The 27,734-nt window shown below is 53.5% G+C and overlaps 1 protein-coding gene and 1 non-coding gene across 6 annotated transcripts in view; both read left to right on the top strand.

Annotated features, from left to right (window-relative positions):
* HDGFL2 (HDGF like 2) overlaps positions 1-27,525 on the top strand; it is a 32,471-nt gene extending 4,946 nt beyond the window's left edge. Inside the window, exons 1-16 of one of the 5 annotated variants that reach the window (XM_060297322.1) lie at positions 9,233-9,404; positions 11,791-11,867; positions 11,962-12,100; positions 17,702-17,893; positions 21,258-21,374; positions 21,500-21,571; positions 22,183-22,339; positions 22,450-22,525; positions 22,598-22,907; positions 23,948-24,051; positions 24,934-25,007; positions 25,142-25,212; positions 25,572-25,673; positions 25,879-26,071; positions 26,761-26,893; positions 27,227-27,525. In XM_060297322.1, coding sequence (XP_060153305.1) covers positions 9,333-9,404; positions 11,791-11,867; positions 11,962-12,100; positions 17,702-17,893; positions 21,258-21,374; positions 21,500-21,571; positions 22,183-22,339; positions 22,450-22,525; positions 22,598-22,907; positions 23,948-24,051; positions 24,934-25,007; positions 25,142-25,212; positions 25,572-25,673; positions 25,879-26,071; positions 26,761-26,893; positions 27,227-27,326 — 1,989 coding nt within the window. In that variant the 5' untranslated portion in view covers positions 9,233-9,332 and the 3' untranslated portion in view covers positions 27,327-27,525. Of the gene's footprint in view, positions 1-9,232; positions 9,405-11,333; positions 11,412-11,514; positions 11,536-11,790; positions 11,868-11,961; positions 12,101-17,701; positions 17,894-21,257; positions 21,375-21,499; positions 21,572-22,182; positions 22,340-22,449; positions 22,526-22,597; positions 22,908-23,947; positions 24,052-24,933; positions 25,008-25,141; positions 25,213-25,571; positions 25,674-25,878; positions 26,072-26,760; positions 26,894-27,223 lie in introns of those variants that run through there. The other 4 variants (XM_060297320.1, XM_060297321.1, XM_060297323.2 and 1 more) reach the window with 4 other exon arrangements.
* On the top strand, positions 4,725-4,797 carry TRNAG-CCC (transfer RNA glycine (anticodon CCC)). The gene has a single exon. It is a non-coding gene; the product is annotated as a tRNA-Gly (tRNA).
* Positions 27,526-27,734: the final 209 nt, after the last annotated feature.

Here is a 27,734-nt window from a genome sequence, read left to right as displayed (position 1 = left end):
GAAAAATAAACAAAATTCTAATTAAAAGGGATTAGAAGAATATAATCTTTACTTGTAGTGCAAGAACCTTGATTTGATCCCTGTTAAGAAAAAAAGCTGCAAAAACTTCTTAGAACAATGAAGAAAATTAGAAATGGACTGAATATTAAATAATATCTTGGCATAAGTATGAATTTTCTTTGCTGTGATAAAAGTATCGCACTTATGAAATAAAACGTCCCTATTAGGAAATGCTGAAGTATTTAGGGGTGAAGGGTCATGATGGATGTATGAAACTTTCAAATGTTTAAAAACAAATACATATATATTCACACACATATATAAAGCACATATGGAAAAATGTTAACAATTGTTGAATATAAGTGTAAGGTTGTGGTGCTTTTAAAATATGTCCATAAAATCTTTGATGCTCCTACTTTCCAAAGGTGGAGACTAATTCCCCTCCCCTTGAATGTGGGCTGGACTTGGTGACTCACTGTTTTTTTTTTGTTTTTTTTTTTTGTGAATGGCAAAGAGGGTTGCTCTTTATTTGACTTTCTCAAAGGCTCCAGTATGCTCAGTAAAGTTTCAGCTCATTCTGGGATGGAAGGAAAGGAACAGTGCGGACTAAATGTAGCATAATGTGACAAATATGACATAATGCTTGTTCAGTGGTATCCTTTGTTTTCATGGTTTGAGATAGAGAAAACTAATTAAGTGGCTGAATTTGGACAGGAATCCAGGTCTCTTAACTCTCCATCAAGAAAATAGTCTTTTTTTTCCTCACTATACAATACTATTTGGACAACAGAGAAAAAAGTTTTTTCCTAAGCCACGGAGACTTAAGTTTGGCAATGTGTCAAAATCATGATCCGATGTTAGATCTCAAAGCTGGAAGTAAGTTTTTGTTTTTTAGCTCTTTAATTTTTGAAATGGCAAGTTACCTTTATAGGTTGGGACAGTATCCAGCTTCCCTTTTTTAACTTGTCTCTCCGAAGGCCGAGCTATTGCCACACGCTGCACTTTATAAGAATTAAGATCCCGTTTGTAGGTAATACCAAGATCAATCTCCCCCTGCTTTGGTTTATATTCTTCTGGTGCATGGCGAGGCTGTTTGACTATTTCATAAGGACGATAATCCGACTTAAATGTTGTTATTCCTTCCATTTTACGACGATATGCTCGAAATTCTTGCCTGGGCTTCGGACTCTGAGGTGGAAGAACATTGCCATACATAGGATATGTTTCCAAATATTCAGCCGCAGGTACAAATCTGACACAGACACCAGGTCCTCATGCTCCCGGCTCGCGGGGTTGGCTCCACAGCTCCTGCGCACCCGCAGCTTCTGCGACTCCACCGCGCCGGCCTCAGTCGAGGCAACCGCGGGGGCCCGGGGCGCCGCCGTCGGGGCAAAGGTCGTGCGTCCCCAGGTGACTCACTTTTAACAAATGGAATTGGGCGGAAGTGATAGCGTGCAGCTTCTAGACTAGATCATAAAAGACACTGCGTCTTCCTCCTTGCTCTTGCATTTGAATGACTCAGTCTGGGGGAAGCCAGCTGCCATGTGGTGATGATGCCCAAGCAGTGATGTGAGGAGGTCCATGCTATGAGGATCTGAGGCCTGCAGCCCATAGCCATGGGGGGGAGCTGACACGGAAGTGGCTCCTCCAGCCCCCGTTGAGCTTTCAGATGATGTAGCCTTGGCTGATATCTTGACTGCAGTCTCATAAAAGACCCTGAGCCAGCACCCCCCAGATCCCTGACCCTCTGAATCTGCATGACATAATAAATGTTTGTTTGTTTGTTTTTTTGTTTTGGCTGCACAGCATGGCATGTGGGATCTTAGTTCCCCAACCAGGGATCGAACCCACGCCCCCTGTGTTGGAAGCGCAGAGTCTTAACCACTGGACTGCCAGGGAAGTCCCAAAGGTTTGTTGATTCAAGCAACTAAATTTTGAGGTAATTTGTTAGGCAGCAGTAGCTAACTAATAGAAGAATGTACTGTGTTCATTGTGCTACCCTTTTCATCTATTCTAAATGTTTGAAATATTGAAAATTAAAGTTTAGTACTGTGAAATAAAGGCTCATATCCCTTATATTCTCAAATGAAGATAACAGACTAACCCAAAATCACACAGCCAGACAATGGCAGAAAGCCACCCCTTTCCCTGAGAGTAAAGTGCTGTCAGACTACTCTGTCTGGCATTCAACGTCAGGAGGCTCCTGAGGCTCTAAGAAGCCTCATCTCTTGTCACCACCCACTTTGCCCTCTCTGCCTTAGCTACCTGGCACTATTCATCGCTTATTACCTCCAGACCTTTGTCCAGGCAGTCACCTCTGCTGGAAGAGACCTGTCCCCAATCTGTCTAAAGTAGTCCTCTTCCTCCAGGTAGGCCTCCCTGACTACCTTCCTCATGCTGAATGTAGTCTACTCTGAGCTCCCAAAGCACCTCCCTCTTATAGCAATCATTGGTAATATTTGCTGAGTGCTCTTTACATGCCCATATTCTGTATGTCATCTTCACAATCTTCACAGCATCTCTGTTTATAAATCAAACAGTGTTAGGACTCCCATTTTACAGATGAGTAAACTAAGTTCTGGAGAAATCAAATTGCTTGCTCAAGGTCACCCAGCTTTTACATGGCTTTTGATTTTTGTGTTCCAAGATATCCCGCAGTTGCAGAAAAAACTTCTCCTATATTTTCTTCAAAAAGCTTTGTAGTGGAATTCCCTGGCGGTCCAGTGGTTAGGACTCTGCACTCTCACTGCCAAGGGCCCGGGTTTGATCCCTGTTCAGGGAACTAAAATTCCAGTAGCCGTGTGGCTCAGCCAAAAATTTTTTTTAAATAATAATTTAAAAAAAGCTTTGCAGTTTAATTTTTACATTTAGGTATGTGATTAACTTTAAGATTTCTTTCTGTGCGTGTGTATGATATAAGGTAGGGGTCAAGGTTGTTTTTATGTATTCATGTGGCTGTTTAGTTTTCCTAGAGAAATAGGACTTCAACTCTATAGGGTCCTTTTTTTTTTTTTTTTTTGCGGTACGCGGGCCTCTCACTGTTGTGGCCTCTCCCGTTGCGAAGCACAGGCTCCGGACGCTCAGGCTCAGCGGCCATGGCTCATGGGCCCAGCCGCTCTGCGGCATGTGGGATCTTCCCGGACCGGGGCACGATCCCGTGTCCCCTGCATCGGCAGGTGGACTCTCAACCACTGCTCCACCAGGGAAGCCCCTTTATTTTTTTTTTTAAGATTTTTTTTTTTTGATGTGGACCATTCTTAAAGTCTGTATTGAATTTGTTACAATATTGCTTCTGTTTTATGTTTTGGTTTTTTGGCCCTGAGGCATGTGGGATCTTAGCTCCCTGACCAGGGATCGAACCTGCACCCCTTGCATTGGAAGGAGAAGTCTCAACATCTGGACCACCAGGGAAGTCCCTATAGGGTCCATACTTTTAATCCCTGTGGTCAGCGGAATAGTGCTCCCTAAAAATGACCATGCCTTAATCCTGAGAACCTGTGAATATGGTGACATTTGTGGCAAAAGAGATGCTGCAGATGTCACTAAATCAAGGACCTTGAGATGCGGACATCATCCTGGATTCTTTGAATGGGCCCCACGAAGTCACAGGGTCCTTATAAGAAGGAGGCAGGAGGGTCAGAGAAGATGCAATGACCACAACAGTATGAGAGGGACGTGATTTGCTATTGCAGCTTTGAAGATGGAGGAAGAAGCCACAAGCCAAGGAACGCAGGCGGCTTCTAGGAACTGGAAAAGGCAAGGAAACTGATTCTCCCCTCAAGCCTCCAGAAGGAGTGCAATTCTGCCTATATTTGGATTTTAGCCCAGTGAGACCTATTTGGGTCTTCTGACCTCCAGAATGGTCAAAATAGATTTGCATTGTTTTAAGCCACTAAGTTTGTAGTAATCTGTTACAAAAGCAATAGGAAATGAATACAACCCCTAGACTAAATAACCCTAGGAAACAAGTACTGATATTTCTCACCAATTTATAGGGGAGGTTGCAAAGTTCTGGATGGACTTGTTCATATCCCCGCAGCTTGCAGAGGGATGATTCAAACCCAAGACCATCAGACCCCAATCACACTTCAGTGGGTGCTTCTTGAACCATAATGCAAACTCAGATCCCATGGGGAGCTTGTTTATGTATTTTTAAAAATATTTATTTATTTTATTAACTTATTTTGGCTGCGCTGGGTCTTAGTTGCAGCACGTGGGATCTTTGTTGCAGCATGCAGGATCTTTAGTCGGAGCATGCGGACTTCTTAGTTGCAGGATCGAACCCAGGCCCCCTGCCATGGGAGCGCCGAGTCTTACCCAGTGGACCACCAGGCAAGTCCTGGGAGGTTATTTAAAGGCAGATTTTGTTGCCTCTGGTCTTGAGAGGGGCTGCGATTCTGAATTTCTGACAATACCCTCCTGGGGAGAATGAATGAGGCAGGAATGAATGAATAAATGTTACCCTCACAGCTCAGGTAAGGAGAAGCTCTGGGTCAAATGTCCAACACTCCCAGATTCCAATCCCCTGGTTCTATCCCTCTGCCTCAGTTTCCTTATCTGGAAAGCAGGGGTGAAAAATAACAACTGACGTGGGAATGAAATTAACCATGTTAAATGTTTACTATATGTGACTTGGAACATAGTAGCTGCTCAATAAATCTTAGTTATTATTCTACTTGGGTAAGTGGGCAGTAAATATTTGTTAATCAGAGGATTGAGGGACTTCCCTGGTGGTCCAGTGGTTAAGACTCTGCACTCCCAATGCAGGGGGCCCAGGTTCGATCCCTGGTCGGGGAAGTAGATCCCACATGCCACAACTAAGACGCAGCACAGCCTAAATAAATAAGTAAATATTTTTTAAAAAAATGATAGGATTGAAAGCTGATGGCCCAGGCTGTAAACTGGAGATCAAGCCTGCAGCACACAGTAGGTGCTCAGGTCACGTGCTGATTAGAAGGAGACGTTCCACGCAGTTCTTGGAGCAGGGCAGCACCTTCCCCACCTTGTCTCCTCCAGCCAGGTGCCAGGCACCATCTCTCAGGGAACAGGAAGCAAAGTCACCTCCCCAGGTGATGACTAATGGCCCAGCTGTTGGCTTCAGTGGCCTCTGATTTGGCGGGAAGGCATGGCTCCTCTCCCAGCTCAGGCTGCCACTTTGGGGGAGCCCTCTTAACCGTCTTGGGGAACTCTGCCCTCTGGCTTCCATCAGAGCCTGATCTTTTTTCAGCTGCTCGACATAGCTCAGTCTCTGGTTTTCTGCACTGGCTCAAGGTCTGGGGGAGAAGTTTGCACTGAATCAGGAGGGCCCTGCAGGTGGGAACCCAGAGAAGTGGCATTCTTGCCCTCGGAAGGACTGGATGTATGACCTCAGGCAAGGCATGCCCCTCTCTGGGCCTCAGTATCCCCATCTGTACCCTGGCCTAGGCCAGACCCCTCTGCACCAAGTTCCTCATTTATTGTGCAACTTCTACCTCATGTGAGGGTGCCAGATTTAGCAAATAAAAATACGGAATGCCCAGTTAGATCTGTATTTCAGATACAAATACTTTATTGTTTTATATATATAATTTAAATTTACAGGGAATTCCATGGTAGTCCAGTGGCTAGGACTTGGTGCTTTCACTGCTGGGGCCCGGGTTCAATCCCTGGTCAGGAAACTAAGATCCCGCATGCTCAGTGGCTCAGCCAAAAAAAAAAAAAAAAAAAAAAAAAAATTACAAACTTAACCATTTGGAAAAGAACTATGTATCAGATATTGTTATTTCATGATATATGCATTATTATTTATTTTTATTGTGATAAAACATATATAACACATTAACCATTTAAACTATTTTTAAGTGCACAGCTCAGTAGCATTAAGTACATTCACACTGTTGTGCAACCATCCCCACCATCTGTCTCCAGAACTTTCTCATCTTCCCAAACTGAAACTCTGTCCCCATGAAACACTGACTCTCCATCCCCTCCCCCAGCCCCTGGTCCCACCATTCTACTTCCTGTCTCTATGAATTTAACTCCTCTGGGGACCTCCTATAAGTGGACTCATACAGTATTTGTCCTTTTGTGACTAGTCTATTTCACTGAGCATAATGGCCTCAGGGTTCATCCATGTTGTAGAATGTGTAATAAATACTTTTTTAGTATAGGTATGTCACAAATATTGCATGGAACATACTTACCCTAAAAAAGTATTTGTTACATATCTACAATTCAGATTTAACTGGTAATCCTGAATTTTATCTGGCAATGTTACCTACAGCCTTTCTTCACACAGCAGCCTAAGGAATCTTTTTTATTTTTATTTTATTTATTTTTTAAAATAAATTTATTTATTGTATTTATTTTATTTTTGGATGCATTGGGTCTTTGTTTCTGCGTGCGGGCTTCCTCTAGTTGCCGCAAGTGAGGGATACTCGTCGTTGCGGTGCGCGGGCTTCTCATTGTGATGGCTTCTCTTGTTGCGGAGAACAGGCTCTAGGCGCGCAGGCTTCAGTAGTTGTGGCACGCGGGCTCTAGAGCACAGGCTCAGTAATTGTGGCGCACGGGCTTAGTTGCTCCGCGGCATGTGCGATCTTCCCGGACTAGGGCTCGAACCCATGTCCCCTTCATTGGCAGGCGGATTCTTAACCACTGAGCCATCAGGGAAGCCCCAGGAATCTTTTTAAAAACAGCTTTATAGATATATCATTTACATACCCTAAAATTCACCTTTTTTAAGTGTACAATTCAATGAATTTTACTATATATTTACAGAGCTCTAGGACCATCACCACAATCTAGTTTTAGAACATAGGGTGATTTTCCATCACCTAAAGAAACCTCATACTCCTTTGAAGTCACTCTAGATTCCTACCTTCAGCTCAAAGCAAATACTGATCTACTTTCTGTCTTGAAAATTTTACCTCTTTGGGACATTCTATCAAATGTCATATGATGTTGGAATCATAGAGTATGTGATCTTATGTCTGGCTTTTTTCACCGAGTATAATGTTTTGGAAGTTAATCCCTGTTGTAGTGTGTATCGATCCTTCGTTTCTTTCACTTGCTGAAGAGTCAGCAGTAAAATTCATCATCAGGATATACCACATTTGGTTTATCCATTTATCCATAGATGGCCATTTGGGTTATTTCCCCTTTTTGGTTTTTGTGAATAATGCTGTTATGACTATTAGTTGTATAAGTTTTGGTGTGGATGTTTGTTTTCATTTCTCTTGGGTAGATACATAGAGTTGGAATTACTGGTTCATATGGTAAGTCTTTGTTTAACTTTGTAAAAAAACTCCTGCCTTTTTGAGATGTATTTCACATGCATAAGGATGTTTCTTGAGATTAAAGTATTATCGCTGTACCCTGTGATCCAATCCCTCCAGGGTTTTTTTCCCCAAGAAGTTAAAATAAAACCCAAGCGTGTTACTGATATTCACAAGGCATATGATAGGTCCTTAACGGACCCTTTTGCTATCCGCTCTGCCCTAAATGCCCTCCCAGGGCCCACCTCCCTACCTGGACCTATTTCTAGTCATCTTTGAACTCTCTGGTTAAACTACTATCTCCTCCAGAAAATACTTCTGTTCCCCCAAGATAGACGAAGTCTCTGGCATTACTCAGCTTTTTTTTTTTTCTTTTTCCTTTTTTTAAAAAATTGAAGTATAGTTGATTGACAATGTTGTGTTAATTTCTGCTGTACAACAAAGTGATTCAGTTATACATATACATACGTTATTTTTTATGTTCTTTTCCGTTATGGTTCATCACAGGATGTTGAATATACTTCCCCGTGCTATAAAGTAGGACCTTGTTGTTTTATTCAGCTCTTTCTTCTTCTTTTTTAAATAAATTTATTTATTTTATTTATTTATTATTTCTGGCTGCGTTGGGTCTTTGTTGCTACTCTACGTTGCGCTGCATGGGCTTCTCACTGCAGTGCCTTCTCTTGTTGCGGAGCATTGGCTCTAGGCACACGGGCTTCAGTAGTTGTGGCATGCTGGCTCAGTAGTTGTGGAGCCCAGGCTTATTTGCTCCGCTGCATGTGGGATCTTCGCGGACCACGGCTCGAACCCGTGCCCCCTGTATTGGCAGGCGGATTCTTAACCACTGCGCCACCAGGGAAGCCCAATTCAGCTCTTTCTTAAGCATCCTATTTTACTCAGAGTTCCTTCCCTGGGTCTTAATTACAAAGAAATTAACATTTCTTTGCCCTGCTAGACGTTGGATACTTCAGGAGCCGGAGTAACAGCACCTAAGTACTTCCAGTATTTCCTGCTGCCAGGCACAGTTTCCAGCGCCTTAGGGGCGGTGATGTCATTTAATCCTTACTCCCCTATAAGATCTGTACCATTATAAGTCCCGTTTTACAGGTTGGCAGACTGAGGCAGAGGTTACATAACTTGGCCAGGCAGTGCTCAATACATTTTTCTCGACTGAATTAGTATGTATATTGGGTATTTTGTGGCTCTGGCATATGGTGCTCAATAAACTTGTCGTGAGTGAAGAAATAAGTGTTTTGTGAATTTTTTGGCTGTTTATCCTCAGACCCCCACATGACCAGTCCCTACCCCTAAGCCCCGCCCCCTCGAGCAGGCAACGGCGCGTCCCTATTTTGAGTTGAACCTTGTCTCTTGCGATATCCAATGGTGGACAGCCGCTTAAGCCTTTCCTCCTGTGGTAGCTAATGCCGGTTCTCTACCTTGAGCCGCTCCTCTCGTGGTACCCAATGCCCTTCAGCTCTATATTATGCCCCTCCTCACAGGAGCGGGAGGCTATCAATGACGCGCCCCCTACAGTGATTGGGCCTTCTTTCCTGTGGTAATCCAATAGCATGTTTCCTACTTAAGGCCCCTCCTCCTGTGGCGTTCTATGGCCCGCCCCTCTACCCTAAGCCCGGCCCCGAAGGAGCCTGGCTGCCTGCCTCTTCTCTCCCAGAGCGCCTGTTTCTCTCCTCCTACCTTTCCTCTTTCACCTCCCTTAACCTCCGTCCCCTCCCATTAGGCTTCTGGGTCACGCCCCCTTGGCTCTACCCGTTATCCAATCCCGTTAACTTGCTCTGCTCCAACCCCTCTTCTCATTGGTCCCCCTGCTCCTCTATCCCCGCACGTGGTCTTGAGCGACGGCGTCGCCCTCCCGTGACGGCCTGAAGGCGGGACTTCCTGCGAGGGGCAGGCCAATAAACACGCTCCGACCCGCTACCTAGGCCGTCGCCCCCGCCCCCTCGGCGCCCTGTTCCCGCCCCCGGCTTCGCCTCCCCTTGCCGCCGCTGCTGCCGCCGCCGCCGCCGCCGCTGCTGCCCCTGCCGCTGCCGCTTCCCGCGGCCTGGGTCTCCCGCCGCTAGCATGCCGCACGCCTTCAAGCCCGGGGACTTGGTGTTCGCCAAGATGAAGGGCTACCCGCACTGGCCGGCCCGGGTGAGGCCGCGAGGGAGATGGGCCAGGCGACGGGGGGTTGGGGGTGGGGTGGGGCAGTAGGGGCCCCGGGCCTGAGGGACCCGCGCTCCCGGGGTCTGGGGGACTCCGGGCCCGAGGAACCCGCGCGCCGGGGGTCTGGGGGGACCCGGGCCTGGGGGACTCGCGTGCCTGGGGGTCTGGCGGTCCCCGGCCTGAGGAACCCTCGCGCGGGGATTGTGCGGGAACCTGGGCCAGGAGAGGTCCCGGGCCTGAGCAACCTGCGCGCTGGAGATGCGGGGGGCCCCGAGCCTGGGGGATCCGCTCTGGGGGTCCCAGAGCCGAGAGGTATGGAGTTGAGGGACCTGGGGCCTGAGGAGCCAGGGTTCAAATCGGAAGGAGTTTGGTGGGTGTGAGGGGAGCTGAGGAATCTGGTATTTGAGAAGAGGGTTCAAACGAATGGGAAGGAGGTTCTCCAGGCTGAAGGACCTCTTTATGGGGGGCAACAAGAAGCCAAGTTCTGAGGGGCTGGGGGTCCTCAGCCACGTATGAAGGGGGCCTAGGGATAAGGGCTCCAGTAAGGGAGAATGGTTGAGGGTCAAGGTTGAGAGGTGCTCAGCAGGACCAGGGCTGGAAATAGGGCTGGGTGCTGTGTTCACAAGGTCGCTGGAGCTGAGGGGACTGGATCTGAAAATATGGGGCATCAGAGACCGGAGATTGGAATAAGACTTGTTTGGGGGGACCCTGGGGACTGGTGCCGCCCGTCCCCCAGGACTCCCCCGCCAGACTCTGGTGGAGGAAGCTGGTGGGGGCACAGGGTGGAGGGAGGGCTTGGGGTGGGTGGAGGCATGCTTGAATCAGAGGCCAGCCACGGGGACTCAAGCTGGAAAGAGAGAGCCCCTGAGGGAGGGGGCTGGGCCCAGGGGACTTTAGGGATCCCCTCTGGAGGAAGCTGGGATCCAGAGGACCCAGATGATTCGAGGGGTCCAGTTCTGAAGGGAGTCTTGAGCGTGAGTCTCAGAACTGCAGAGTGGAGTTTCAGGCACTGTCTGTGGGGCAGGCCAGTGTGGAGGAGGGACCAGGAGGTTGTTGCCATCCCCAGGTCTAAGTCGCCCCAGGACTGAGGTTGGTGGAATATGCATGTTAGGACTGAAGGAATTTGGAGGGGGAGGCAGTAGAAGCATGAAGCTGAAGGCTCGGCTGGAACACAAGGAGCTCAGGAGTTGCCTGGGCAGTATTGTGGGGTGCCTGGAGATTTCATCCTCGTTCCCTGTCAGACCCTCCCTCCCTCTGGGTGGAAGTAAGCAGGAGGGCATCACACAGAGCTGGGCGTTTGGTTGCAGAGAGGCCGCCACAGGATGCCAGGAGTGGGCTCAGGGACTGCTAACTAGGCAGCCCTGAGCGTGGTCCTTAACAGGTGCTGCCGCTGAGATGTCTGTGCCTCAGGCTCAGAGGCGGGGCCTGGGTGAGGTCAGAGCAGAAGCGGGCCTGGAAGGCATGGCAGGCTGGTCCTCAGGGTGATGGAGTTTGGGGATGCGTCTGTGCAGGAGCGGGATGCTTGGGATGGGTGTTTGGGGCCCAGGGCCCAAGGACTTTGAAAAGTAGCCCAGAGAACTGAGGAAGGAAGCTGGGTGAGGGGGGCAGGGAAGGTTCCAGCAGCTCCCAGGCTTTGAAGAGGACGGGAAGGAATTAATGGGGACCAGAGAACCCACCCTAACCTGATTTGCTCGGGCTTACTTTCTTGGAAGCACCAGAGTGATAAAACTTTACGGGCACTTCCCTTCCTCCCAGAGTACCAGTTTCTCCCTCTCCTCCGCGCCCCCCTCCAGCTGGCTCTCTTAAGCCCAGAATGCTTCCAAGCACCTGATTGGAAGGGAAGGGGCTGCTAGCCTCCTGTGGGGAGATGACTGACAGCTGCTGGAGCCCATGGGCCTATAGGGAGAGGGTGGGACTTCCTGGATGCTCGGGGCCTGTCTCCTGCAGCCCACCCCCCACCCTCTGCATCCTTGGAGCTGCCAGCTGCAGCCTCTGGTAGACTGATCACCGATTGCCTCTTTGCGGGAGGGGGTCCCGTGGGAGGGTCCTGGGAGTTCACGGAAGCTGGGCTTGGCCCCAGCCCCTGGCTGCTCAGAGGACCGTATTTGGCTTTGCCCAGGTGAAATAACTACCTTGGGGGGAGAGAGAGCACCCTGGGGGGAGCGGACAGGTATGCAATTGGCGGGGGGGCACGTTGCACAGAAGAAGGCAGATGCCTAATTGGAAGGTGATGCGTCTTCCTCTGTTGAAGGCTCCCCTCCTCCCAGCGTGCTTTCCCCCAAATAACTTGGCTGTTTTCCTGGTCACTTCCTGGGTCAGTGGGTGAAGCTGTCCCCCACCCCCCAGCCACCCCCTGACTGGCCTCTCACTGCAGATCGATGACATCGCCGACGGTGCTGTGAAGCCCCCGCCCAACAAGTACCCCATCTTCTTCTTTGGTACCCACGAAACGTAAGTGTCCCCCGCTGGGGGTGGATTTTTCCCAGCTGTTGCCTCCCGGGGTGGCCTGGCTCACCTGGGCTCGGCCCGTGGTTCTTTTCTCCAGAGCCTTCCTGGGACCCAAGGACCTGTTTCCCTACGACAAATGTAAAGATAAGTACGGGAAACCCAACAAGAGGAAAGGCTTCAATGAGGGCCTGTGGGAGATCCAGAACAACCCCCATGCCAGCTACAGTGCTCCTCTGGTGAGTCGGTGCCGGGGGTGGGAGGCTGGCGGGGGTCTGCGGAGCCCAGGTCAAGCAGGCACTCGAGCATGCTGGGGACCAGAGGTGGTCTTAGCTTGTCCCACAGAGAAAGGAGAGGCCTCTGGGACAGGGCTCCTCCCGCTGGGCGCCGCTGTTGTTTGGGGCCTCATCATTCTCCGTGAGGGCAGTCCTGGGCACTGTCGGGGTTAGAGCAGCATCCCTGGTCCCACCCACTCGATGCCAGGAGCTCCTTCTTTACCCAGTTGTGACAACCAAACACGTCTGCAGACATTGCCGAGTGTCGGGTGGAGGGGTGCAGGATCCCCCCTGGTGAGACCCACTGCTCTAGGATTAGCCTGAATGTGAAATGGCATCGTTAGAGCTCCTAAGAAACCTTTTGTTTTCTAAGGAGAAAAATTTTTTTCCTTTCAGTAACACCCTTTCCTTCCCCCATTACTGCCAGATTTCAAACTCAGAAAAAGGCTGTAGGTAGTAGAACGTGAGAGCTCTTGCTCAGGTGGGAAAGAGTGCTAAGAGTCACAGAGATGACATTCTCAGTGGCAAATCAGTGTCTGGAAACAATCAGGGAAAAGAGGGAATTTAGAGAAGTTGAAGTTAAATTCGTAAAAAAGCCGTGGAAAGCTGAGGAAGGATGGCAGAGGGGTGCCTTGCTCTGGGTGTTTTGGGGCGAGGTGCAGACAAGGGGAGTCGCGGGGAGGTGGAGTAGCCTGGCCTCAGCAGGGGTGGGCTCCAGGTGGGCCGGGAGACCTGGCGAATTGACTGCAGGGCTCGGAGCTCTGCTGTTAGGGAAGAAACGGACTTGCCATGTGGTCTGTGGGCAGGGAAGCGGGAGTCGGAGAGGGTCTGGTTTGTGTGAGAGAAGGACCGAGTAGTTTTGTAGCATCTGGTCCTGCTTGAGAACTCGGGGTCTCAAGATGGTCTGGGTGTGCCTCTCCTATGCCTTCCATCTACCCATCGACCAGGCAAACACTCCTGTGTAGACCCCGGCCGCACGCATGCCATGTGCTGCACTAGGGACCAGGAATCCTAGGTGATGCAGACACGCCTCTTGCCTTCTGGGAGCTCACGATCTAGAACCTGGGGTCCGTTCGAGAGCTCTCTCCAGTGCTGAGGGTTTGGCAGCCTCTTCTCAGGGGTCCAGGCCCACGTTTCATGTGTGTGGTCTTTTACCTCCTGTGTCTTTTACCTCCCGTGGTGGGTCTGGGAGATGGACGTTCCCCCTGCTTTGGTCCCCACCGTCTCTCTAGGCTTTGCACATTCCCCACTTGGGTAAACGGATCGGAAGTTGCTGAAGGTAGCTGAGTTTCATGAGACCGTATTCTGGCCCCAGCTCAAGTGCTGGTTAGTCTCGTCCTAAGCTTATTGCCTCCAGGTGAATCATCACACCATTTAATGTTTATTACTCACTCTCAGCCTGTGAAGTACCACGTAGATGCCTGCCCTCAAGGAAATGAAACTCAAAAATGGTGTAACCTTGGGGCTTCCCTGGTGGCGCAGTGGTTGAGAGTCCGCCTGCCTATGCAGGGGACACGGGTTCGTGCCCCGGTCTGGGAAGATCCCACATGCCGCGGAGCGGCTGGGCCCGTGAGCCATGGCTGCTGAGCCTGCGTGTCACGAGCCTGTGCTCCGCAACGGGAGAGGCCCGCGTACTGCAAAAAAAAAAAAAAAAAAAATGGTGTAACCTTGACATTAAACCCGCCCCATACAGACTCCCCAGGTTGAGAAGTAGGTATAGGTGTGAGAGCATATTACTGCTGTTTGGTTCTCTGACCCATCTGTGCCTCCAAAAGAACACTGGCTTAAAAATGCAGATCCCTGGGCCCCACCCCGAGAGGTTTAGGTGTGGTAGTTTAGGGCTGAGGCCTGGGCACCTTGAGGTGGTTCATCCCCCGAGTTATCTAGATGCTTCTGATGGAGCCAGTCCACAGCAGGCTTTTGGAAGCACCGCTTGGAGGGTGCCCAGGCAGTCTGTCTTTTCATCCTACAAGGTTTTACTTTAGTTTTACGTTTCGAGTGGGAGTACAGACTCCTGGTACAAGACTGAAAAGTACAAAAGGGCGTACGGTGAGGGATCAGCCCTGCCTCGCGGCCGTTCTGTTTAAGTTTCCTCTCAAGGTAGCCCTAGCTACCAGTTCCTTGTGTGTCCTTCCAAGATTCTTTGTTCACGTAAAACCCTACATAGCTTGCTTTTTTGAAGCGTGTAATGCTCCACTTGGCTTTATTCCCCTAGTTGGTCTCCCTCGTCTGTGCAGAGAACAGCTTCATTCTTTTTGACAGCCTTAGCTCACTGTGCTCCCACCAGGAGCGTACGGCAGGGCCTGCCAAGCCAGGAGGTGGAAAAACGGTATCTCAGTGCGGTTCCAGCTATATCCAGTAATCCCAAGATGGGCTGGGTAGGTGGAATCTTTTCCGTCTTACAGCTGAGCACGCTGAGGCCTGGAGTGTTCGCTTGATTGCCGGGAAGGACCCAGCTAGAACGTGAGGCCTCAGAGACCTGGACCAGGGTTTTTCAACTTCTCTCCCTCTCCGTGGGGCGTCCTAGGCCCTGTGGGCTGTTGAGCACCATCCCTGGCCCCACCCACTCGATGCCAAGACCCCCCCCCGCATCTTGAAAATTTGAATGTCTCTAGACATTGCTAAATGCCCCCTCGGGGAGAGAATCATCCCTTGTTGAGAAGGATTGACCTAGAAGGATCCCAGTTGATACATCCTCATGACCTGATAGAGGAGGTAAAGGGACCTGTCCCAGTAGCTGGTTCGAGCTGAGCTGGAACTAAAATCCAGGCCTCCCGTCTCCCAGGCTGAAGTTCTTTTCTGGTCGGTACAAGCCAGGTGGGGTCCTGGAGGGGCAGGTGGGCACGGAGAAGGACCTCTACACATGGATCCTGGGGTAAGAGCCCTGCTGTGTGGATGCGTGGACCTGGATTCGAGGCCTGGCTCTTCCTCCTGTTCACCGTGTTCTTTGGGGTTTGATTGACGTCACCTCTCGGAGCCTCAGTTTCCTCATCTAAAACAGAGGCTCAGGGTACGACAAGCTCTCACGGGGCTGTTGGGGGAACACGGTGAGCCAGTGCACATCAGGCACCCGGCACAGGGGTGCAAGGTGTTGGGGACCGAGGGGGCCAGACTGGGCCTGACCTTCCCTTTCCACCTCTGTCACCCTCCCGACCCATTAAGATAGTGAGAGGGGACTTCCCTGGGGCTCCAGGGGTTAAGACTCTGCACTCCCAATGCAGGGGACACGGGTTCAATCCCTGGTCGGGGAACTAAGATCCCGCATGCTGCACCGTGAGGCCAAAAAAAAAAAAGAGAGAGAGACAGTGAAAGAGACCAACACTCATCACTCATCTCACTCAACCAGTGGGTCTCGGGATGGTTGCAGGTCAGCTGGCTCTTGGCCTTTATTTCCTGGTTCCTCTCCGAGCCACCAGTGTTCCCGTCCTCCAGACGTCTCCATGGGGATCGGATTTCCCAAAACTTTTGCTGGCAGGTAGTTAGGTCTCATGGGCCGAGCCCAGGAGATGCAGAGTTCCTGGCTTTATCCCCAAAGCACAGTGCGGGGCAAGTCACTTACCTTCCCGGAGACCTTGTTTCCCCACTTATGGAACATGCCCACTCGTCCCAGTCGCCTCCCCGGCTGTCGAGGCGCACATCCGGCCACAGTTGGTTGAGCGCTTAGCAGAAGCAAGCTGGGGTTTGTAACAAGAAGTAGCTTGTCCAGTGGGCCAGGCTTCAGGGCCCAGCAGAGCTGGCTTGCACCCCAGCTCTGTCACTTAGTCGCCGTGTGATCTGGCTCCATCACGCCGCCTTTTGCCTCGTCTGCAGAGTGAGAATGACAGCTCCCCACATGTTACACGGAGAGAGATGATCCCTCGTGTCTGCTAGCTCTCACTGCCACGAGGCTGACTCCGTTCCTCCCGCAGACGATCAGCAGGGTCCTGGACCCTCCATTTAGTCATTCACACTCCAAGCTGCTGTTTCCCCCGTGAAGAACAGGGGACGTCCTTTCCCTTCTCTACTCACCAGGGGTGCCCCAGAGAAAAGTGACGCCCCGGAGGAGAGGCGTGAGGGAAATCCACCTGAAAGTCTGATGGTTCTCTCTCAGTGTTTCAGGTTTGGGGCTTCACCTACTTCGTGTGGCACTTTTTACCCTTTTTTTTTTTTTTTAAATTTTTGGCTGTGCCACACGGCATGCCAGATCTTAGTTCCCCAACCAGGGATTGAACCCATGCCCCCTGCAGTGGAAGCATGGAGTCTTAACCACTGGACCAGCAGGGAATTCCCTGTGTCATATTTTAGATCCCACATATAAGTGATATTGTATGGTATTTGCCTTTCTTTTTCTGACTTACTTTGCTTAGTATGATAATCTCTAGGTCCATCCATGTTGCTGCAGATGGCATTATTTCATTCTGTTTTACGGCTGAGTAATAGTCCAATGTGTATACGTACCACATCTTCTTTATCCATTCATTTGTTGATGAACATTTAGGTTGTTTCCGTGTCTTGGTTATGGTAACTAGTGCTGCTGTGAACATAGAGGTGCGTGGATCTTTTCGAATTATAGTTTTCTCTGGACATATGCCCAGGAGTGGGATTGCTGGATCATGTGGTAGCTCTATTCTTAGTTTTTTGAGGAACCGCCATATTGTTTTCCATGGTGGCTGCAACCACTTTACATTCCCACCCCCACCACAGTGTAGGAGGGTTCCTTTTCCTCCACACCCCCTCACTCTGGTCTGCTCACGTGGCCGTGGTCGGTCTCCCACTAGATTGTAAGCTCCCCAGGGGCAGGGCCACGTCTGGGCGCTCCCACCTCCCTAGCACAGTGCCTGGCACCTGGCTGCTGCTCACAGATGGCAACTCAGTGTGCAGACGAGCCCGGCACGCGGCTAGCACAGAAGTGCGATCTATGCGTCTGCTATGTTTGTGGCTGTTAGCGCCTGAGCAGGCACTGTGGCTAAAACAGAAACAAGTGCCTGGAAGTTCGCGCCCAGAGGTCCTGTCCTAGGTCATTTTCCTCCTCATTAGTAATTGCAATAATAATCATGTTTACAAAAAGCAAACCTCGATGGACCTCCTGCCAGTCTGGGCACTGTCCTCAGTACATGCCACTTCTGTCTCACCCTCGCCACAGCCCTGTGAGGCCAAAGTGGTGTCGGCCCCATTGCTCAGATGGGAGATGAGGCGCACAGGGGCTTAAGTCACTGGCCCAGGGTCTGCCCTCAGATCCTGCAGTGCTTGAATCCTAGTGGCTAGCCCACACGTGCCCATCTCGCCCTGCCGCATCAGTCCTCAGAGCTTTCTGTTTTGTTTTGTTTTTTAATATCGTTTGGCCGTGCCGCACGGCGTATGGGATCTTAGTTCCCCCACCAGGGATTGAACCCACGCCCCCTGCATTGGGAACACAGTGTCTTAACCACTGGACCGCCAGGGAAGTCCCCCTTGGAGCTCTCTGAGCCTCAGTTCCCGCATTTGGAGAGCGAGCAGGCCAGACCCTGACACTTGAGACCCGGCCAGTGGCTGCTGCCCTGTGGGCCACGCCTGGTGGTGACCTGCTGTCTCTGTCCCCACCCCCAGCCGGTGAGCTCCTCCGACAGCGAGGCCCCTGAAGCTGATCCAGCAGTTGGCAGTGAGGATGACGAGGACCGGGGGGTCATGGCGGTCACAGCCGTGACCGCTGCAGCCGCCAGCGACAGGATGGAGAGTGACTCGGACTCGGACAAGAGCAGTGACAACAGCGGCCTCAAGCGGAAGGCGGTGGCCTTGAAGGTAGGGGCGCGGGGGTGGGGCGGGCACAGCCGGCCTGTGGGGGGCTGTGGCCCTCCCTGCTCCCTCCACAGGTTCCGTCTGGCCGTCTGCTCTTCTCCTTCTCCGGCCTTTCCTTCTTTCGGTTTTTAGTACATTCACAAAGTTGTGCCAGCATCCCCTCTGTCAGTTCTAGAACTTTCCATCACCCCAAAAAGAAACCCCGTCCTCACTGGCAGTCCCCCCACATCCCCACCCTCATTCCCTAGTACCCAGGAATCCGCCTCTGTGGAACTTGTCTGTTCTGGACGTTTCCCATCAGTGGAATCACACACTGTGTGTCCTTCTGTGCTGGCTTCTGTCACTGAGCATCGTGTCCTCAGGGTCCATCCACGTGGTAGCGAGTGTCAGGGCTTCTCTCCTTTTCATGGCTGAGCGATATTCCCGGGTATGGCCCGACCACACTTTGTTTATCTGTCATCTGTTTATGGCCGTTCAGGTTGTTTCCACTTTGGGGCCATCACAGATAACGCTGCTGTGAACATTCGTGTACAAGTTTTTGTGTGGATGTGAGTTTTAAGTTCTCTTGGAGAGATTCTCTTTCCTGCCTTTTTTCCCCTCTCCTCTGCCTTTTGACTGCTTCCGAATATTTGGGTGCAGAATGAAAGGACCGGGACCTAGCAGCAAATTCTTTTGATAGAGTAAGGCATTGTTTTTATGATTTTTAAAAATAACATTTGCTTTTGGTTCCATTTATAACAATAAGCCATGCTCATCGTAGATAAGTTAGAAGATGTGAAAAGCATAAAGAAGCCGGTGAAAAATGCCTGAACTATCTGAGGGGGTTTCTGCGCCAAGGACTAGAAACATCCTGATGTGTTTCTCTGTGATCTTGTGTGTGCCTCACGGGCGGGGTGGGTATGTAAAGTATGGAATTGGCAATCACGCACGTAATGTGTCTTGCTGTTTTTCCACCTAATAGATGAGCATTTCCTTGTCCTTAAACGTTATGATTATTTTTTAATATTTTATTTATTTATTTATTTATTTATTTGGCTGTGTCGGGTCTTAGTTGTGGCACGCGGGCTCTTCGTTGTGGCGTGCAGACTTCTCTGTAGTTGTGGCACGTGGGTTCAGTAGTTGCAGCACGTGGGCTCTCTAGTTGTGGCGTGTGCCGGCTCTAGAGCATGCAGGCTTAGTTGCCCCGCAGCGTGTGGCATCTTACTTCCCCGACCAGGGGTTGCACCCCTGTCCCCTGCATTGGAAGGAGGATTCTTTTTTTTTTCTTCTTCTTTTTTCCTTTAACATCTTTATTGGAGTATAATTGCTTTACAATGTTGTTAGTTTCTGCTGTATAGCAAAGTGAATCAGCTATATGCACACGTATATCCCCATATCCCCTCCCTCTTGCGTCTCCCTCCCACTCTCCTTATCCCACCCCTCTAGGTGGTCACAAAGCACCGAGCTGATCTCCCTGTGCTATGCGGCTGCTTCCCACTAGCTGTTTTACATTTGGTAGTGTATATAAGTCCATGCTACTCCCTCACTTTGTCCCAGCTTACCCTTCCCCCTCCCCGTGTCCTCAAGTCCATTCTCTACGTCTGTGTCTTTATTCCTGTCCTGCCCCTAGGTTCTTCAGAACCTTTTTTTTTTTTTTTTTTTAGATTCCATATATATGTTAGCGTACGGTATTTGTTTTTCTCTTTCTGACTTACTTCACTCTGTATGACCGATTCTAGGGCCATGCACCTCACTACAAATAACTCAGTTTTGTTTCTTTTCATGGCTTATTCCATTGTATATATATGCCACATCTTCTTTATCCATTCAACTGTCAATGGACACTTAGGTTGCTAGAAGGCAGATTCTTAGCCACTGGACCACGAGGGAAGTCCCTGGCATCGTTTAAAAGTCCCTGTTGTTTCTGTTTACAGTTACTGAAGGAGTTAGAAATATGTTGAAAATAAATGCCCCCCCCCATCCTACCCCTTAGGTATTAACCGCTACTTGTAGGTTAGTATGTATTCAGGTTTTGTTTTTTGGGAGTTTTTGGCCAACTTTGCATTAAATGAATCTGTCATTATTACAACACCTTTCCCCCACACTAGGGAGGCATTTAGACGACCTCTTCCCTCGTAACCCAGCACCCTAGCTGGGAACACACCTACTGGTGTTCCTTTCCCCATTTTGGGGGGTGTGGCTATGGCTTTCTGCCGGGTCAGCTTTGTGCTCTCTCTAGTTAACGTTCTTTTGTCGCTGTTTTTCTGTGTGTCCACCATCTCTTCACGTGGTCTCCCTCTGTGCATTTCTGTGTCCTAATCTCCTCTTCTTATAAGGACCCCAGTCATATTGGGTCAGGGCCACCCTAATACCTCATTTTACTTTAATTATCTCTTCAAAGACCCATCTCCAAATAGTCACATTCTGGGGTCCTGGGGGTCAGGTCTTCATTGTATGCGTTTTGGGGGAACACAGTGCAGCCCATCGTACCCTGGCCTTGGTCAGGCCCCGGAGGAGGTGAGATGCTCTCAGTAAGTGCTTGTGACGAGAACCAGCGAGTCTGGGCTGTAACGGGACAGAGGCAGAGGTGCATCGTACCTAAACCCACACCCTGACAGGGAGGACCAGGCGTCAGTGGGCCGAGATCTGTGTCCAAAGCTCAGTCCTCTTTGCCTCCTCAGTCCTTCCTTTATACAGTTTCTTAAATTGGCTTCTTTGAGTGAGCATCTGGGAGTCTGTGAACCCCTGAAACCTAATTCGGAATTGTATGTGTGTGTGTGTTTAAAAAATCTTTCTTATTGAGGTGAAATTCACATAAAAAAATTAACCGTTCTGAAACGTACAACTCAGTGGCATTTAATAGAAGTGGTGCAACCACCACCTCTATCTAGTTACAAAACATATGTGTATGTGTTTTTCTGGGGAAAGGATCCCTGGTTTGTATTCTTTATTTTTTTTAATTGTAGTAAAATACACACAACATGAAATTCATCATCTTAACCATTTTTAAGCGCACAGTTCAGTAGCATTTTACATTCACACCGTTGGGCAACCATCCCTACCATCCACCTCCAGAACTTTCTCATCTTCCCAAACTGAAACTCTGTCCCCAGGAAACCCTGACTCCCCCTCCCCCTCCCCCCGGCCCCCACCATCTACTTCCTGTCTCTGTGGATCTGACTCTCTAGGGATCTCCTGTGAGTGAGTGAGATCACAAAGTATTTGTCCTTCTGTGTCTGGCTTCTTTCACTGAGCATCATGTCTTCTAGGATCAGTATTCCTGGTTTTTATCAGATTCTCAAAAGGGTCCCTGCCCTCCTCCCCCCAAAGTTTCCTGAGCACATGGGCTTTCTCAGTTGCTGATGTGTCCGGGCTGCTCCCCTTCCAGATGTCGGTCTCAAAACGAGCTCGAAAGGCCTCCAGTGACCTGGATCAAGCCAGCATGTCTCCATCCGAGGAGGAGAACTCGGAAAGCTCCTCCGAGTCAGAGAAGACCAGTGACCAGGTGAGCAGCTGGCCGGACCCTGGGCAGGCACCCAGGGGGAGGGATGCACGGGGTGGGGGGGCGGGGGGGGGGCGAGGGGTGGCCGGCCGGTGGGCAGCACGTCCAGCTCCCTTCTCTCTGCCCAGGACTTCACCCCCGAGAAGAAAGCCGTGGTCCGGGCCCCACGGCGGGGTCCCCTTCCAGGACGGAAGAAAAAGGTACGGGTGTTTTATTTTGTTCCCACACACCGGCCGGTGGAAGCTCCTCAAGCATCTCCCCACGGTCACCAGCCACCGTCTGAGGTCGGGGTCAGTCCGTTTTGGAGGAGGGAAGGCTGTAGGCCCCAGGGAGACCCCGGGGCCCGCTGACATCTGCCTCCACCTTCACTCATGGCTTTGGCCCATGGTTTCCAAGCGCCGTGTGCACGGAGCACCTCCCCGGAGCAGGAGGCCGCTGCTGCCCCCGAGAGGGCCTTAGAGGCCGGTTTGGAAAACGGGATGCTGGCATCGGAGGGGGGCAAAGCACTCTGAGGGGCCCCATGAGAGAGAGAATGCACGTGTGCGCGCACCCGTGTGCAAGTGTGATGTATGTGCGTGTGTGTGTGTGTGTGTGTTGTGCGCAGGCAGGCATGTATGAGCGTGTACAAGTGTGTTGTGTGTATTGTGTGTACACAAGTATGTGTGCATGAGCGTGTGAGTGTGGGGTGTGTGTGTGTGTCCAGGGTTCTGGGCCAGACGAAGGGCTGTGGGTTTGGGCGGGGTGGGGCGCTGCAGGCACGCCTGGGGCTGCCCTCGCCCTGGCTGCTCTCACCTCCCCGGGCCTCCCCCAGAAGGCGCCGTCAGCCTCCGACTCGGACTCCAAAGCAGAATCGGACGGGGCCAAGGCTGAGCCTGCGGCCGTTGCGAGGTCGGCGTCCTCCTCCTCCTGCTCGTCCTCCTCCGACTCGGACGCGTCCGTAAAGAAGCCTCCTCGGGGCAGGAAGCCAGGTAGGCCGGCTGGGGGGCGCTGCCCTGGGCCTGCGCCTGGCCTGGCGGTGGGGGGGGGAACGCCCACCGAGAGACGCGGGAGAGGCCACCCCGCCCCCGCTCTTCCATAGCCGAGAAGCCTCCCCCCAAGCCCCGTGGGCGGAAACCGAAGGCTGAGCGGCCACCGACCACCTCAAGCAGCGACAGGTGGGTGCGGGGCCCTCGGGGCGGGGGCGCGGGCAGGCCGGGACGGGAGCCCTAACCGGCCCGCACCCTCAGCGACAGCGACGAGGTGGACCGCATCAGCGAGTGGAAGCGCCGGGACGAGGAGCGGCGGCGCGAGCTGGAGGCGCGGCGGCGCAGGGAGCAGGAGGAGGAGCTGCGGCGGCTGCGTGAGCGCGAGAAGGAGGAGAAGGAGCGGCGGCGCGGGCGGGAGCGCGGGGAGGCGGCGCGTGCGGGCAGCGCCGGCAGCAGCGGCGACGAGCTCAAGGACGATGACGAGCCCGTCAAGAAGCGCGGCCGGAAGGGCCGGAGCCGGGGCCCCCAGTCCTCCTCCGACTCGGAGCCCGAGGCCGAGCTGGACAGAGAGGTGCGTCCGGCGGTGTCCGTGCAGCAGCCGTTGTGTGCGGGGCGCCAAGCGGTCAGGGAGACACAGAGAGCCCGCTGTTAAGGAGCTGACACTTGAGGGAGGGGGACAGGCAGCGGACCACCTGAGGATGGTGTGTGGTGCCAAGGAGATGGAAGCCAGGGCGGGGTGTGAGCTGCGGGGGCGAGATCAGGCGGGCAGCCGACCTTAAGTAAGGATCTGAATGAAGTGAGAAGGTATCTTGGGGAGAGGCATTCCTGGCCGAGCGCACGGCCCGTGCAAAGGCCCTGGGGCAGGACCGTGCCTGGTGTGTTGGAGGAACAGCCAGGAGGCCCGTGTGTCTGGAGCAGAGTGAGCGAGAGGGAGGAGGGGAGGGCCGGGAGGGGAAGGGGGAGGTCGTACAGGGCCTTGTGGAGGACTTGGGCTGTTACCCCAAGGGAGGTAGGTGGGACCCTGGAGGGCTGTGGGCAGAGGAGGGGTGGGTGCTCACAGGTGCCCTCTGGCTGCTGCCGGGGAACGGCTTGTGGGGTAAGCATGGGAGCAGTTCGGCCTCTGGTGCATGTTGGTGGTGACCCTTGGCACCGTGTGTGACTACAGGGCGTCAGCTCCCTGTCCTCCTGGCTCTCACAGGCCAGCCTGAGTCCAGGAATCTGAGCTCCCCGGGCCCATCGCCTTCTGGTCCGAGCCCAGGATCCCACTCGATAGGGGTGGGGGAGCCGAACAATGCCCTGTTCTCTCTCCACTGCTCTCCATTTTGTCACAAAAGGGGGACCAAGTTCCCTGGCACAGGAGGTGTGTTGCTCGGCAAGAGGAATGCAGTGGGGCTGCCCCACTGTTGGGTGATCCTTTCAGACCCTGAGAAGCTGCTGCCCGGGGATGGACTGGACACGGGATCCATCCTGCCCAGTCTATCAGCTCCCATCAGGCGAAGGTGATAGCAGGGAATGTCACACTGTGTCTCTAAGGGAACAGCTCAGGGGTCTGGCTGGGGCAGCCCCACGCCGCCTGCCGCTCCAGCCCCTCCCTTTCTCTGGTTGCTACAGGTGAAGAAATCAGCGAAGAAGTTGCACCTGCAAAGCACAGAGCCCGCGCGGAGACCCAGCCAGAAGGAGAAGAGAGGGCGCCCCGAGGAGAAGCCCCGGGCCAGGTCCGTTCCCGCACTGCCACTCCTCCCATAGCCCCCTGGGGGTCCCCACATCTCAAGGGAGGGCCCCAGCTTCTAAATTCAGTCTTCGAGACTGAATCCAGTTGAAGTGTCTGGTTCTTGGGGCCCCATCAGGTTATGCAGGAGTCACTGCCAAGGTCTGTGGTCCTTCCCCAGAGCAGGCCTCTCCCCCCAGGGTGACCCTGCTCCCAGGGGACCCCGGGCAGTGTCCTGGTACATCTGTGGTGGTCACGTGGGGGCGGTTCCTGGGATCCAGTGGGTGGAGCCAGGGAGGCTGCCCCTCTCCCACAGTGCCCAGGATGGAGCCCCACAGAGGATGACCCGGCCCCCGTGTCGCCAGTGCTCAGGGGGCGAGACTGTCCCCAGACCAGTGGTTCTCAGGCTTTTTAAAGTCCAAGGCCCACTGAGGTGGGAGCACAGAGCCCATCTCCCTGCCCACTTTCTATGTGGAATCCCAGCCATCAGTGAATGAACCTGCCCCGTGGGAATACGGCAGCCAGGCTGCCGAGCAGGATGTAGAATCGAAGGCTCGGTGACACGCCAGCTGCCGTTTCCCGGCGTCATATCAGAGTAACTCATGTGCTGGGGTCTGCGTAACTAGCCACTCACCCTTAACCGCCTGTTTAAAAAAAAAAAAAAAAAATTCTGGGTTTTCACATTATTTACTTCCTAGAGGAAGGGTTATGTCTTGGGTCCCCTCGGGTGCTGCCCTAGACCAGGTCAGGCGGGCCTTGAGCCTCCTCCTCCCAGCCTCCCGGGCCTCCTGATGGTTTCCTTCTGCAGCGGCCATGGGTCCCCCCACAGGCCCCCGGCCCTCAGTGGGGACATTGGTCAGGGGCCTTCTAAGGGCGCGACTCTCCACAGGCCCGCGAAGATGGAACGGACCCGGAAGCGGTCGGAAGGGTTCCCACCAGACCGGAAGGTTGAGAAGAAGAAAGGTGAGGGGCCAGCTGCCCAGCCCTGGTTGCAGCCTGAGGTCGCCGAATGGGAGGAGGGACGGCCCTGGAGGAGCCGGCTCCCATCACCAGGGACCCCGCTCAGGCCTGGGCGCTGCGTTCTCTCTTGGCCACAGAACCTTCCGTGGAGGAGAAGCTTCAGAAGCTGCACAGCGAGATCAAGTTCGCCCTGAAGGTTGACAATCCGGTGAGACCTTCCTCGGGGTGCAGAGCTCATGTCTCAGTTCCCCTGCCCCCTCATCGCTCGAGCTCCCTTAGACGTCTGGGGACGCTGAGGCAAAGCCAGGCCGCACGCCAGGGCAGGGTCCTTGTTCACGTGGGCGCCCACCAGATAAGGGCCCAGCTTGGCCTCCTGGGTGCAGTGCTCTGCGTTCCCACCAGGTGGTGCCACACGAGGCCCCAAGACCCCTCGAGTTCTGGGTGCTTCACCACTGTCCCCGGGACTCCCTGTTGCTCAGCCCAGGGTGTCCTTCTCTGCCCTCTTGGGCCCCCTAGAACCCCCGCAGCTAGGCGCTGACCCTCCTCGCTGCCCTCGCTGCCCTGCAGGATGTGAAGAGGTGTCTGAACGCGTTAGAGGAACTAGGGACCCTGCAGGTGACCTCACAGATCCTCCAGAAGAACACGGACGTGGTGGCCACGTTGAAGAAGGTGCGGCGGGAGCCCAGGGGTTGAAGGGGCTGGTGGTGGGGCTACGGGTCTGCTTGGGGCGCTGGGCTTCCGGCCACGGCTGCCTGTGGTCAGCGAGGAGGAAGCCGTGCGCACGGGAGGCGCTGCGGGGTGCGGTGATGGGGGAAGGTCTTGGGCGGGGGGTGAGGAGGCTGCGCCCCCTGAGCCAGGCCTCTTGGTGGGCCAGATCCGCCGCTACAAGGCCAACAAGGAGGTGATGGAGAAAGCTGCGGAGGTCTACGCCCGGCTCAAGTCTCGGGTCCTGGGACCAAAGATCGAGGCCATCCAGAAGGCGACCAGAACTGGGCCGGAGAAGGCCGAGGAGATACTGGCCGGAGAGGAGGCCCCTGCGGAGAGGGCGGAGGACGAGGCGAGCACTGGTGAGGAGCTGGCGGGAGGGGCGCCGAGCAGACTGCCCAGGTGGCGCCATCTGTCGGCACTCGCTGCGCAGGCTGGCTGTGTCCCCAAGGCAGCTGGTGTCTGGGCCACACGCCCCTGTGCTGCTCATAGGCTCCATCCAGACCCTCAGAGCCAGGTAGCAGGGGAGGCTGTGTGTGTGTGGCCAGGTGCGCGAGCGTTTCTGGGACGGGCGGTCGCAGAGGTCTGGGAGGGGAGGGCCACAGGTGGGCTGAGAGGAGCAAGGGCGTCTGTGGTGGGGACAGTGGCTGCGGGGACAGGAGAGCGTTCCTTCCTGCTGGGGTCATGCGGTCCTGGTGAGAGATGTTTGGAGCAGCCCTTAAGACCAGCACCGAGAGGGCTTAGCCGAAGCCGAGGCTGCCCGGGGGAGAGCACAGAGGGGGCGTCTCTCCTTACGTCTGTTTGGACACGGCCGTGGCAGGCTTTTTCCCGGTGTTGCCCACGGCCATTCGTTTACCAGCCCCTCCCATCTCCAGGCCGTGTGGACGGGCCAGGGGCCAGCTGGAGGAAGAGCCCCACGCAGCCGCGGACCCCGCGTGTCCGGTGGCTCGGGGGTGCGGGTGAATTCAGGTGCACAGGCGAGTGCTCGCACGCTGCTCGCTCTCTGCAGGCAGGTTGCCCCACAGCGTCCCACGAGCTTCTCTCCCCACAGATCTCTCGGCCCCTGTGAACGGCGAGGCGACGTCCCAGAAGGGGGAGAGCATGGAGGACAAGGAGCCGGAGGAAGGACAGAACTCAGAGGAGGGGCCAGGGGGCGGCTCCTCTGAAGAGCCATCACACAACGAGTAAGTGTCGCTGGGGCCGCAGGGGCGACTTCCGGAGAAGGCAGCCCGGTGTCTGAGCTGCTCCCAGTTGGCTAAGGCCCGAGGGACATCAGTCTCCCGCACGCTGACTGACCCCCAGGCCCCTCGGAGGGAGCTCGGGGCTCGGGGCCGGCTGGCCTGGGCCTGAGCTCTCGGAGGGTGGCTCCCTCCTGACACCCGCCACGGGAGCCGGGGCTGCAGGCAGGCAGGGGGAGGTTGGGGGCGAGGGCTGTTGGTCTCTGTAGGTGGAAGGAAGGAGACAGACGGCGAGGGGCCTGCTCACCCCTGCCCGCCCGTGCTGTCCTCCACCAGCAGCGTGCGGGAGGGCCCCGACCTGGACGGGACCGGGAAGGAGCGGCAGGAGCGAGAGAGGCTGCGGGTGGACTCGGAGTCCCTGGACGACGAGGACAGCTGAGCCGGGTGGCCCGTGGCCGGGCCCCGCCGCCACTCGCAGCTGCCCCGAGGCCTGCCTGGCTCCTTCCCGGCACCCAGGGAACAGAGAACTGTTGGGGAGACGCTGTGTTGTTCGTATTTGTCCCCCTGGGTTTTTTTTCTGCCTAATTTCTGTGATTTCCAACGGACATGAAATGACTATAAAGGGTTTTTTTAATGAAAAAAAAAAGTTGCTTTTATTGGCTTGGTTTTCTAGCATGACTGGTTTGCAGTTGTCAAGGGGCCATCCAGGGACAGAGGGTTTTAAGCCATAGGGTCACCGTGAGCAGCGAATATGAATTTGGTTCTGACGGTGCTCCAGGCCCTGCAGGGCTGACGGGGGCAGTGAGCAAGGCCTTTCCAAAAGTACCAGGAGGGATGCTGAGGGCTG

This window comes from Globicephala melas, chromosome 3, assembly GCF_963455315.2.
Source record: "Globicephala melas chromosome 3, mGloMel1.2, whole genome shotgun sequence".
In the NCBI taxonomy this organism is placed as follows: Eukaryota; Metazoa; Chordata; class Mammalia; order Artiodactyla; family Delphinidae; genus Globicephala; species Globicephala melas.
The sequence above is the reverse complement of the archived record's forward strand: the minus strand, read 5'-3'. Positions and strand labels throughout refer to the sequence as shown.